The sequence below is a fragment of the Erpetoichthys calabaricus genome, chromosome 2 (assembly GCF_900747795.2).
Source record: "Erpetoichthys calabaricus chromosome 2, fErpCal1.3, whole genome shotgun sequence".
Classification (NCBI taxonomy): Eukaryota; Metazoa; Chordata; class Cladistia; order Polypteriformes; family Polypteridae; genus Erpetoichthys; species Erpetoichthys calabaricus.
Window position 1 is genome coordinate 28412965 of NC_041395.2, and position 14396 is coordinate 28427360.

At 37.2% G+C, this 14396-nt stretch overlaps 1 protein-coding gene across 1 annotated transcript in view; it reads right to left on the bottom strand.

Moving 5' to 3' along the window:
* ptdss2 (phosphatidylserine synthase 2) overlaps positions 1-14396 on the bottom strand; it is a 259128-nt gene that overhangs the window by 31692 nt on the left and 213040 nt on the right. Inside the window, exon 11 of the mRNA XM_051923613.1 lies at positions 4269-4454. Coding sequence (XP_051779573.1) covers positions 4269-4454 — 186 coding nt within the window. The remainder of the gene's footprint in view (positions 1-4268; positions 4455-14396) is intronic.

Below are 14396 nucleotides of genomic sequence, written 5' to 3' on the forward strand. Positions count from 1 at the left end.
AGAATTGTGTGTGTACGCGCATGTGCGCGTGTGTGTGTTTGTGTATAAACACGATAACTCAAAAACACAACTAGATAGATGGATGAAATTTGGCATGTGGTTGTTATACCACATAGATCTGTATTTAACTTTTCAACTTTACTTTTATAATAATTGTTCAATATACACTGCCTGGCCAAAAAAAAAGTCGCCACCAAAAAAAAAAAGGTCACACACTCTAATATTTCCTTGGACTGCCTTTAGCTTTGATTACGGCACGCATTCGCTGTGGCATTATTTCGATAAGCTTCTGCAATGTCACAAGATTTAGTTCCATCCAGTGTTGCATTAATTTTTCACCAAGATCTTGCATTGATGATGGTAGAATCTGACCGCCTCTCTTCTTACCCTGATGCGCCCATCACTCTGGAACAGGGTAAATCTGGACTCATCAGACCACATGACCTTCTTCCATTGCTCCAGAGTCCAATCTTTATGCTCCCTAGCAAATTGAAGCCTTTTTTTCTGGTTTGCCTCACTGATTAGTGGTTTTCTTACGGCTACACAGCTGTTCAGTCCCAATCCCTTGAGTTCCCTTCGCACTGTGCGTGTGGAAATGCTCATTCTTTCACTATTAAACATAGACCTGAGTTCTACTGTTGTTTTTCTTTGATTTGATTTCACCAAACGTTTAAGTGATCGCCGATCACGATCATTCAGTATTTTTTTCCAGCCACATTTCTTCCTTGAAGACGATGGGTCCCCACTATCCTTCCAGTTTTTAATAATGCATTGAACAGTTCTTAACCCAATTTTAGTAGTTTCTGCAATCTCCTTAGATGTTTTCTCTGCTTGATGCATGCCAATGATTTGACCCTTCTCAAACAGACTATCACATCTTTTCCACGACCACGAGATGTGTCTTTCGACATGGTTGTTTAAGAAATGAGAAGCAACTCATTGCACCAGTTGGGGTTAAATAACTTGTTGCCAGCTGAAAGATAATTGCCCATGCAGTAATTAATCAATAGGAGGCTCGTACCTATTTGCTTAGTTAAATCCAGGTGGCGACTTTTTTTTTGGCCAGGCAGTGGCCAATTAAAATTATAATTAATTTGATTTGTTGTTGATGGTTCCTTAATGTACATAATATAAAAAAATATAATCATTGTCTTGCGGTTTACTGCTCAAATATCCATCCCCATATCTGAGTATACACAAAAGTCGAGGGAAGAGCACTCCCAGTTTTTGAAAATAAAACGGCACTGATCGAGAGACTGACTAGACATCATACAAGATCAGCATATTGTTGCTGAACAGTCACTTTTGCTTTAAAAACATTGTTTAACAACGAAGCGATACAAACAAAGGTAGAGAGTCTGGCAAGTGATGAAAAACTAAACACACTAATAGGTTTTTGTATTTATTCCATATTTATTAATTTATCTTTTTTAGTTCATATTCACAACTCAAAATACCTGATATTGTGAAAGTAATCCATTAGCAGAATTATATTTTAAAATATTTGTCTCCCTTTTCTCAATGTTCTTTCTCAAAATAGATAGTTGAAATATCACATTCTTTTTGTTTTTAACATCAGCCTTATCATACATATTGCATACCAGGGATTTATCCTGCCTTGCATCCAAACCTGTTGCGGTAGGCTCCAGATTTCCTGCAATCCTACTCTGGATAAACAGGTTTAGATAATGTATATGTTGTTCTTAATCTCAGACGCTGTCTCTGTTGTTTAATGCCTGTCTGTACTCCTATTACCTGCTCTTACTCTGCTCATTATGGGTTTACTGTCCTTTATGGTGGTCTATTCAAGACTCACTGCCCCTAACCTTGACACTACATGCTTGTTGTTCTTTGTTTCCCTCAATACAGCTAGGTGAGGTCTGGACACTCATTCAAGTCTAAGAGCCCTGTTCTTCCAAAGCCCCTGTGATTTTCATGAGAAAATATTTTAAAAATTATAAAATTTTGTAAAATTGTTCATATTCAGTGCCTAGTTTTGATTATGTTTGTTTTTATCAGACAAAAACAAAACCAGATAGTAAACCAGTACAGTTCTGTCTGATTGCGACACAAAAGTAACTCCGTAGGCGCTCCATGCCATAATTACTAAAACTGAAACTGATATATATAAAAATAAAATAGAAATGTCTTTGTGAAATAAAAACTAAACTAAAACTAAAAATATACGACAAAGTAAAACTAAAACTAAACTGAATTTCCAAGTAAGGTCAGAAAAAATATAGAAATAAAAACTAATATAAAAAGGCAAAACTATAATAACCTTGATTAGCACACAAAAACGTTATGGGTTAGAAGTCTGTCTTGCCTACATTATTGTTAAAGGAGATAAAAAAAGACCTCAGTCAATGGCAGATTTACTTAAGATGCAAATAACTGAATGCTCTAAATGTTGAATCTTGTTACATTAAAGTAACACACCTTATTATATTACACTTGGCTATCCTTCACCATATTTTCATTCATTGATTTCCCAGACACACAGTCCAGCTGTTGGAGACAAGGAAACATTCCAGTAGGACTACATGCAAATCAGGAATTGCCCCATGAACAGGACACCAGCTCATTGTCAGACATGCCCACATTCACCCTGACATTTTATAGTAAACTATTTTGAAAAACATAATTTTAAAAAATCCTTACTATGTTTACCGCTAAATCTTTATCCTCCTAGCTTACTGTCATTGTTGTCATGCTCTCCTGGTGTTCATACAGATTTCCAGTTTGCACACTATTTTGAGTTTACTTGCACAGTCAAAGACAAGCACTTGTGTTGTTTCACAACACTACAATGCCCAGGAATAAATGAGTGACAACACATGTTTGAATATGAAGCGAAATGAAACAGTGCCTTCATCTAGAGTTGGTTCTTTCACTACACCTGACTGCTGCTAGCATTCAATATGATGCATCTCAGATACTCTTCCTGTTCTTTTGTTCTTATTTTGTGTCTATGTATAAAAATGGAGTTCAAAAACACTGTCAGGAGCATATTTTTTAGCTGGTGGTCCAATGAACATTCTGCTTGTGATAACTGCATGTTGCTACTGATCACCACTATTGAATGTCTAGCTAGATGACAAAATAAGTGGCATCTGGTAATCTGATGTACAAACCAATTGTGCTTTCTTAAGTAACCCTATGTGACCTTTGTAACAGAACTGAGCTCCAATTAGTAACAGTTTAAATGGTGAGCTGCATATCAGCCTCATTAGAAGAGATGGCTTTAGATACCTGAGAGTTAAAAACAAGCACTGATCAAAATCAATGTAGATGGTTCCTTGAATTCAAAACACAGAAAACATGCTGAAGGCCACTACAAGAGGCTATTACAACATCATTAGCATTTGATACTTGTTGTTTTATTTTATCTGATGTTGTACTCAGTATCTGCTATTAGACTGATTTATTGTCTGACATGTCAGTACTACTTTCAGCAGTGAACAGCAGTCATGCAAGTTTAAAATTTCACTGTACTATGAACACATGACAGTGACCTTGAACCAGATAAACGGCAAGTTTTTTGTGAGATTTTGCAATTACAGTATTTACAAAACAGAAAAAACAATAACCAACTTTCAGAATTGCTGTTTACTACACAAGATGGATGACCAAAAATGTAACTTGAGAAGCAAGTCTTCTGAACTCAACCCTATGACATTTGAAAAATATGTCATTTTCTAATCCGCTTAAATCCACAGCAGAATTGCTGGGGCTGGAGCCTATCCCAGCCAGCATAGGGCGCAAGGCAGGAACAAACCCTGTATGGGCACCAGTCCATCAGAGGGCACACACACCATAGCCAATTTAACATCACCAATTCACCTAACTTGCATGTCTGTGGACTGTGGGAGAAAGCTGGTATGCAAGGAGGAAACTCACAAGGACATGGGAAAACATGCAAATTCCACACGGGGAACATGTGGAACTTGAATCCCAGTCTCCATAATGCCAGGCATATAAAGAGAGACAGCAAAGATATTGTGGTGGGTTCAAAATTTTAATTCTGAGGCATTTTTATATATGTAGAGATGTTGTATACTATACACACAAGCCCAACTGAGATATTCTCCAGAAGTGCCTTCTTCAATCACTACATTCTAAGCACTAAGGATTTGGGCTCATTTTTGTTCACTTTACTCGACCAATTCACAGCTCTTCAGTCCATGGGTCATGTTCTCATGTATTAAGCACCAAGTTCTCACTCAGTACATAAAATCATTAATTTAACCTACTCGAAACAGACTTACCGTATAAAGAATCGCCATATCGTCCATGTAAGGATGAGAATAATACCCAAAATCCAACACTGGGTGATGTAGAATGGGAGCGGCAATGTAATGGTATGAGGGTCGTATTTAACCACAATGAGAAATTCAGTGGCTGTTATTGCAGCAACCAACCAGGCTTGTTGTCCCAACTTTTTATGGAATTTTCTATGGGAATAAAAAAACAAAGATGTCTTAAATTTTACTCCTTCAAATGGCATCAACCAGAACAAAATTTAAAACATAAATTTATTTCTTGCATTTAAAGTAAAAAATGTGCCTTGGTCTGAGGATTCCCAAGGAGCCCTAAACAATTTTCCGACTTAGACCCATTTTATATCATATAGTCAGAGAGTTTATTTTTCATCATCACTCAATTTTACATATTTTTCTCTAGCCATTCTTCCACAGAAGCCCAATATATGGAGCCAGCCATGAAATTCTGAAGGTTAATAATCTAAACTATCACTGGAAATCAGGCCCATGCTCTTCTTTACTGTACATCCCAGTCTGAAAGAATACATTAGTGCTACATACTTAACTGATTTTTTATAAAGATTTTTCAAGGAATTCAATGTCTTATTATACCTCCAAGTAAAGCTTACACCTCCTCTACTTCATTCAGAAGACACTATGCAAGCTCCTTTGTTCTCACCATAGCATCCGCTTGGAATGCATTGCCTAACTGTAGAGCCGTGGAGAGTGTGTCTGCCCATCTTTCCATTCATCCGCTGGGGCAGGTGTCTAACCCAATCAACAAAGGGAACAAGGCAGGAACTAAAACCTAGATGTAGGACCAGGGCACAAATTGGTGGATGTTTAAGTGCATGGAGGAAAATCCACTCTACTTAAACATTGTCTAAACTGGGATCTGAATTCAGGGATCATCTGAAGCCATACTGTAAGAACCGCCACTAAAAGTCTAGAATCAAAGCTTATCTAGAAGTGTGTGCATTTAAAAGGTATGAATTCTTATCTAATTTTTTTTATTTATTAATTTTTTCAATCTCAGTATAGGAAATATGGAACAACTTCTTCTTCCTCTTTTCTCACTTTTTTGAAGGGTTAATGTGCTTGATCAACCTTCTCCACACAGCTCAGTACTGCACCTCCTCTTCAGTCAAGCCCTTTTCCTTTAGATCTTCTTCTGCTTTATTCCTGCACCTCCGCTTTGGTCTTCCTCACTTTCTCTTCCCCCATACATCAAGTCCCATTAATCTTTTGCCCACATATTCCTTGTCTCTCCTCATCACATTTCCTGTACTTTCTTAGCGATCTCTCCCACTTTTGTTGAACCTCTAATTGTATCATTTCTTATTGTCATTTTTTTTTTAAACAAAATTTCATTTCTGCTACATCCATCTTCTCCTGTGCTCTCTTTACTGCCCATGTCTCACCTCCATACATCATTGCTGGTCTTACCATTGTCTCTAAAACCTTACCTTCTCCTTAATTATCTGATCAGATAATACTCCTGATACCTTCTTCCAATTGTTCCACACGTTCTACACTTTATGGTTTATCTCTGTATTTAATTCTCCATCTTGGGCTACCACTGATCCTAGATATTTAAGCTAATACACTCTTATCAGTAGCTTTCCCTGCAGGCTAACTTCTGAATCCTGATCATTATTAAATCTCATATATTCTGTCTTCTTCCTGTTTACCTTCAATACTCTATGTTCCGAAGCACGTCTCCATTCATCCAACTTCCTCTCCACTTCCTCTTTTCTTGTGCTGCACATTACAATGTCATTAGCAAAAAGCCTGCACCATAGGGATTGGTCTTTTGTTCCATGACTCAACACATCCATAACCAGATCAAAGAAGAAAATATGGAACATGTTGTATAAATAAAAATTAGCATAAATTCATTTTTGCTGCATCAGAATGTGTGTGTTTAGCACACTACCAACTTTAGTGTCAGTATACAGTACTAGGAATAAGCAGTTTCAGAAAGTGGAAGTTATATCTATACTCTGTGCTGCAATGAATACTACATAGCAGGGTTAAGAAAGCTCAGAAATTTGTGTCTTCCAGCAGACATGCAACTGAGAAAGTGCTGCAAAGCTGTATACAGATGGCTGAAGCAGACATTAAGTGTGATCCTCTACAGTGGTGGAAAACCAATAAAAACAATTTTATCTTTAGTGTGACACCTTACAAAAAATACTTATATATTCCTGCAACTAGTGTCCCACCTGAAAGGACATTTTGCACAGATGGAAACATTGTTATCTATCTATCTATCTATCTATCTATCTATCTATCTATCTATCTATCTATCTATCTATCTATCGCATCACTCAAGATTGCAGATAAGCTAGTCTTTCTGTCCCATAACCTGTGGCAGTTCTCAGAATATGAAGTTAATAAAAGCACACGATCTCTTTACTACAAGTAGAACTGAAGTATCTGTCTATTTGAATGAGCAGCTTTTTTGGAGTGGCTAATTTTTTTGTGCAGTTTTTCACATTTGAAATATTCTAAGTAGTAGCTACTAAAAGTTAATTATAAAAGCATTCACCAAATTACATTATAACTATGTCTGGAAACATTATGAAGATTGTTTAAAAAGACTAGTTTATAACACATAAAAGTAAAAAACAGCAAAATTTCTTTCTGGAAATGGCTTGTTGTCTGGTTAAAGTTTGAAATACTGTGTAAATGTACAGTGAAATAATGTGTAAAGTTTGCAATGCACCTTTTTGACATAGAGTACTAGTGCTTTAGAGGCCCAGTATTAAGCGCTATATAAATGTAAAGAATTATTATTATTATCTTTATTAACATACACTCCTCAAAAAAATTAAGAAAAAAATTAAGGGAATGCTTAATCATCCCAGTCTAACACCAATTCAATAAAGATTCAGGGATATCAATCTAGGAAGCAAAAGTGATTGTGAATAAACTTTACATCCTTTGGTGCAAATGAAAGTGACAGCAGGAGAGGCAACAGCCCCTAAAAAGGGAATTATTTTGCAGGTGGTGACCACAGACAATTGCGCTCTCCTTATTGATGTAGTGAGAAGTTGAGCAAAATGACACCTTTTATTTATCTAAAAGGTGTCATTTTGCTTGACTTCTCACTACCTTTTATTGGCTAACTAGAAAGATTATACAATATGCAAGCTTTTGAGGCAACTCAGGCCCCTTCTTCAGGCAAGATGTAATACAGAAACTGGAGGTCTCCGTGCTTATATAGACACCAGGACAGACACAGCACTGGAAAACCTTTAGGGGAGACATCTTAGATGTAAAAAATTAATAGACCTCTCCAGGCTAAGATTCCTTTAGCAAGAGAGGTGCACAATGTATAGTCAGGATCTTTTGATAAGGTTACTGTCCAACAAAGTCTTTTGAAGTTTCTGATGAGTTTTTCAAAACAATGTGGATCTGTACTCAGGTTGTCTGGGACAGTCCGCAGCAGCTCCCTACATATTTGCAGTATTCAACGAACTCTATAGTCTGTCCCTTTATTATTGCTGACAGAGGGGGAAAGGAAAGGCACATCTAAAATCTACAGCCATATTTTCGTATTCAGAGAAATTTAGCTGCAAAAAAGTGGGATCATACAATTGAAGAAACTCATCAACAGTCTATGGCAGTTCTCCTCATAATAGACAGAGACAATCGAAAATTTTAAAATATGAATATCCTTATGTGAATCTCTGCAGTCACTAGTATAGAAGATAAACAGAAGAGGAGACAGACAGCAGCCTTGAGGTGATCCAGTGGATATAGTGAGGCTATCAGATAAACAGAAACCAAAGCTCACTCTTTGTGTCCTATTAAGTTTTATCTCGGCATGAAGTCCAGAATCCAGGCAACCAAGTTAGGATCCAAGGACAATTTATTGATCAGTTTTCCCACTAGAATGCAATAAATGGATTGTAAAAGCAGAAGAAAAATCAATAAACATCAGTCTCGAGTTATTCATCCTTCCAGGTGCTGACACAGCAGATTTAGCCTTGTAGCAGTGGCATCATCCGGCCCTCGCTTTGCTCTATATGAAAATTAGCAAGGGTGCAGATAAGCCTGCGTTTTGTTTACGTAGCAGCTCTCACTTAATCGACTTTATAAAAGCTATCACTGAATGAAAAAGTAAGGTTATCTGTCTTAAATCTTATAAAGCTTTTGGATGTATAAGAGTTGTAAAAAAGGAGGTTGGGAGCATGGACTGTTAAGGATTTCAGAAGGGGTTGTACAGTGAACAGAAAGTGATGCAGCGTATTTCAACTTTAAGATGCAATGATGGGATAACGGGACTACTGCCAAGAACCATGGCATCCTATTGTAATATTAGGAACATTTACTTATTTGGCTGATGTCTTTTGCTCAAAAATGCTACAGGATACATATCAAATCTCTGTCGTTTTCTTAGATAGTTGTTGTTAAAAGGTTGTATGGCACTAGGAAGCAATTAACACTAGAATTACCAAAGCCTACGAAAAAACTCGTAAATCCGGACCACCTGATATCCCTTCGCACCTCTCCGTCAGCGTCTTTTGTCTTTTAAATGTGTCGATAAGCAGCAAGCAGCCTGCTATCACATCCCCCCACTGCCGCACAAAGTTTTCTCAGCTCAAGTCTGTTTACCTGTGTGTCCGTTGCTTAGAGTTGTATAGAGTGAGAAGTCAAGCAAACTGACACCTTTTATAAATACTATATCGTTTTTTGGAACACATGCATTTCATGTGTGTTCCATGTACTACAACAATCTATGTAAACACATCGTTAAAACAGAAACATTTTTCATGTTTTAGTTATAATTGACAAAATGTAGACATGAAGTGTATAATGTGTGAAGCCTGAAGTCCAAATATCAAATAAACACTTTCACAAAAGGTACGAGTATAACAAAACAAGTGCGTTTTTATTCAAGAATATAACTGCAGAAAAAGAACCTGGTTAGGGTGTGACATTAACACATCTTTAACACTAGAATTACCAGAGCCTACGAAAAAACTCGTAAATCCAGCCCACCTTAAATCCCTTCGCACTTCTCCGTCAGCCTCTTTTGTCTTCTAAATGTGTTGATACCATCCCCCCAACCGCCTCAGAACGGGCAAGAAGTTCTCCCAGTTCCTGCCTTGATTGATTATCTGGGAGTGATCTACCCAGAATTGTAAGGGGAAATAATTTGATGTGTGTTTTGTGTCTACAACAATCTGTGTAAACACATCGTTAAAACAGAAACGTTTCTCACATTTTAGTAATAAATAACAAAATGTAGACATGAACTGTATAATGTGTGAAGGCTGATGGCGCAAATATCAAATAAACACTTTCACAAAAGGTACAAGTACAATACGACAGCTTCCGTGGTGACTTAGAATCCGGAGGTCGTGAGTTTGAAACCGGCTTCTCGGCAAATTTACCGTTTTGAGTAGTAAGCTGCTCTCATTGTTAACATTATACAATAAAAACATACATTTAATTTGTGTCTGTAACAGCTGGTTACTTTTTATATGAAACTGGGAATAACTGTAGATGCGAGTTGTGTTTTTAGACAATGGAACTGGAAATTCTCTGATCTAGATGGATAAAAGCTGACACACAAACGCTAGTGAATCTGCCTTCTTCGTATCTCACTGTCACTTGAATTTTTCTTTTTTCATTCAGTTACTGCTCACGCTGAATTAGTATGCACCTTATGGACCATGATGTCAAAGTCGCACTGACAAAAAAAAACAGACACATACAGTATGTGTATATGATATTTGGAATAACTAATTTTATGACATGTATAGTACATTTCGGAAAATATTGTGACACTGATGCAACATTATTCATATTCATTCGCATCCTTCTTGCGCTTGTAATCAGTGACCGCGTTTTTTTTTTCCAATCTTGCCAGTGTCCACTTTTGGGTGCATTGGGAAGTTCCTTTTATACTCCAGGACATGCAGAGGAAAGAATAGTACAGAGAGGTCAGTTCCGCGCTATATGCAATCATCAGATTCAAATGTTAACAGTTCCCACACACCCAAGAACCGTCCTTTCTACATTTACGACATGTGTACCTGTTGCAATGTACACACTTCTCTCTGTGCTGTGGTTACTGTTACACTGAAGAAGCTGGGGAAGCGGCGGTCTTGGAACAGAAGCTTGTCGATGTCGCATCATCTTTTGCTTTATCCATCACCTTTTCTTGATGATGCATGATAATGGAGCAGTGGTCATTGTTCTGTCTCTGGTCACGTATGTGCAGAATAAATAGTAATGGTGATAAGACATATCCTAACAGGCTTCCTGTGTTTGAATGAATGACTTTTGAAAAAAGTGTCCTGTACTTTGACTCTCTGAGAACAATTTAAAAGAAAGTCCTGAATCCATAATGTAATAAATGGGTTAAATTCTTACCATTCAGCTTCTCAGTCAGTATGTGAGGCTGGATGGTACTGAATGCCCAAAAAAAACAAAAATAGTACTCTAACCTATGAACCAGGCTTATCAAGAAGGGTGTATATTTGATGTAAGATGCAGTACATCTTCTACATTTCTGTTTGCACAGTAAGCAAAATGGTTATCTCGAAAAGACTTTGTCTCTGTCATTAAAATGTTTTTCACCAAGCATTTTTTTGGAACAGAGGTGACTGCCACTGGTCTGTAGTTATTCAAACCGCTTGGCCTTGAAACCTTAGAACTGGGGTCATGACTGATTGTTTTTATAGTTTAGGTACAATATCACAGATCAGAGACCAGTTAAATAGCAAATGAATGAAAACTGGAGAGAGTTGCTTAAAGCAGGACTTTAAGAGCCAACCTAATGCTGTCTGGCTCCACTGCCTTGCTTGTTTTAACCTGCCGCTAGCTTTTCTCTACTTTGGTTAAAGTGACTTCCATCACAGCGGAACTCTGTGTGTTTATATAAAGCATCTCCTTTATTTATGCATTTTGGGTACTGAAATCATTTGTTTCAAATGTGGCAAAAAACTTATTAAGTTAATCTGCTAAAAGCTTGTGGTTTTTGTCCACTGGAAAATTCACACTCTTTTTAGATCTGAGTAATATGATTGTTTTCAGGCCTTTCCAAAACCTGTGTTGGATTATCATTATTAAACCACCTCTTGATTTTTTCCAATGCAGCTTTTTATTTTGTTTCATTAACTTGTTAATTCTTTGCCGTAAACAATCTTATTTTCTTGATGAGCATGTTGTTTTTCCAATAGTAATGCTGTAATCTCTTCAGTGATCCGTGGCTTACTCTTTAGTTCATCTTGACAGTTCTTTCCTTAATTATTATTGACTCACTGAATTTCATGTATTCACTTATAGTGTAAGTAGCCTCATTCAGTGACTGCGAGGAAGTTGGCAAATCCCAGTCAGTACAGGAGAAGCATTCCAGGAGTTCTTCTTCACTGCTATTGCACCAATGTTGTGTTTAATGTATAGGTGGTTTGTCTTGTTTCAGTTTCTGTTTGTACGTCGATAGTAGATGAATAATGACGTGGTCAGATGCACCCAGGGCTACTCTATGATGTGATACGAAGGCATCAGGGATGTTTCCATAACACTTATCTAGTGTTTTGTCTCCTCTAGTATTAACATTCACGTACTGATGATAATGTGGTAATATTGATTCTAGTTTAAACAAATTAAAATCAACCATCACGAGCTTGAAAGAGCCAAGTGATTTGTTTTCTACGTTACTGTACAGTTCTAAGAATTGTTTCAGCTGCAGCTCCCACATCAACATGTGGCGATATGTAAACTACAGTCACAAATAACTGATTAAACTCTCGTGGTAGATAGTATGGGCGAGTCTGACGGAGAGTAGTTTAATATTTGGCACGCAGATGCGCTCTTTTACAGTGATATTGTTGTACCACCTTTTGTTACTGTAAAGGCAGACAAATTCCCTACTCGACTGCTTGTCAGAAGCTGGGTGTGTCTTGCCATACCCAAACAAATCCATCTATTTCAACAGCTGTATCGTTATTCTTAAACCTGGTCTCATTAATGCACATCACACAGTTTTCACAGTACTCGCGGAGTTATCACAAGGACTGTGCATTGTGATCCTTTATTACGATCTAGTCCTCTATTTTTTGAACCGTTACTAGGGATCAGACTCTCTATGGACCTCTTTAAGAGCGTGAAAAATTAAATTAATCCAAGTCCAATACAGACAGTCCACCTTTACAAATGGGATTGCATTAGATACAGACATGGAGTCCTCCATGAAAAAAAGAACTCACAATTGTCTCTGAAAAAACATGTGACTGACTAAAGTAATTGGCTTCCGTCATTGTTTATTCCTTATTTAACAAAAATCATACCTTGCTTTAGAGTTTTGATTCAACAGAGTATTTCAAACAAAAATGAAAATAGCATGGACAAAAATTACGGGACCCTTAACCTAATATTTTGTTGCACATCTTTTAAAGTATGCAATCACTGCACACAAGCGATTCTTGGAGCTGTCCATGACACTTCTGCACCTATCTACAGGTAATCTGGCCCACTGTTGCTGAGCAAACTGCTCCAGCAGTGTCAGGTTTGAAGGAGGCCTTCTCCAGTTTGCATGCTTCGGTTCTTTCCATAGATGTGTGATAGGATTCAAATCAATGCTCCTAGAAGGACACTTCACAATAGTCCAATGTTTTGTTCTTAGCCATTCTTGGACTCTTTTAGCTGTGTGTTTTGGCTCCTTATCCTGCTGGAGGATCCATGACTTGTGACTGAGACAGAACTTTATGACACTGGGCAGTACATTTCGCTCCAGAATGTCTTGATAGTGTTGACATTTCATTGTTCCCTGCACAGACTCAAGGCACTCTGTGCAAGACATAGCAAATCAGCCCTAAAATATAGTGTTTTGCCAAAAAGCTGCAGTTTTGTCTCATCTATCCAAAGAACATTGCCCTAGAAGCATTTTGTTTATCAATATGCATTTTAGTAAATTACAGTCTTGCTTTATATTTTTCTTTCAGCAGTGGAGTCCTCCTGGATCTTCTTCCATTAAGCCCAATGTCACTCAAAAAGCAACAGATGGCACGATCAGACACTGATGGACTTTGACTTTGCAGTTCAGCTTCTAACTCTTTGGAAGTTTTCTTTAGCTTCTGTCTACTATTCTCACCACACTTCTGCCCATTCTGGGGTCAATTTTTCTCTTGCCGCCACATTCAAGGAGGGTGACAACAGTCCCATGGACCTTAAACTTTGCAACTATTGTCACAGGAACATCAAGCTGCTTGGAGATGGTCTTCTAGTCCTTGCCTTTAACATGTTTGCTTATCATTTTCTTTCTGATCTCCTCAGACAACTCTCTTGTTTTCTTTCTCTGGTCTATGTTCAGTTTGGGACACACAATGATGCCAAACAGCAGAGTGACTACTTTTCTCCATTTAAATACGCTGATACATGTTATATGTGTAATATTAATTAAATATATATTAATAATAATATTAACTAATATTAAGTAATTAATATTAATGAAAGAAAATGGCTAGATTGAAAAAAAATCACTCCAATCCAGTTATTTAGGGTCTTTTCTAGGGGTAACAACAATTGTGTCCAAGCCATCTTAGAATATCTTTGTAGAATAAGCAATACTTGATCTCTTCTTGATCACACTTGCTTTGTTTTCCTCAATGTTGTATAAAAGGCATGCAGATATACTTGGATACACTTACTACATTTCAGGAGGCAGACAACATTTTTTCAATGAGCTATATGGGGACCAACAAATTTGTCCATGTCTGTAAATATCACTATAAAAGGATAACTATTTCTCAGAATTATATAATTTAATCAATGTCTGTGGAATCTTCAAAGTAATGCTCAATATACAAATCTGAAAAGACACTTCTTTTTTGATAACAGCAGTCTTGTCATTTAATCTCTTGTACAAATGGAGGGAAATTCAAAATTGTGAATTTTACATCTGTATTTTATTTATACCTTACTACATGTATTGTTATTGTAAGCAAATTATTTTGTCAATGAAATAAGACAAATAGAGACAAACTCCACATTGTCCAATTTATGATCATTGTGAGGTACCCAAGTCTAGGCTGGCACCAACAGGCAGAAACCAAAATTAACTGGCACTTCAATCATTGAAAGGGTCACAAGGCAGTCACAAAATGGCCACACTTT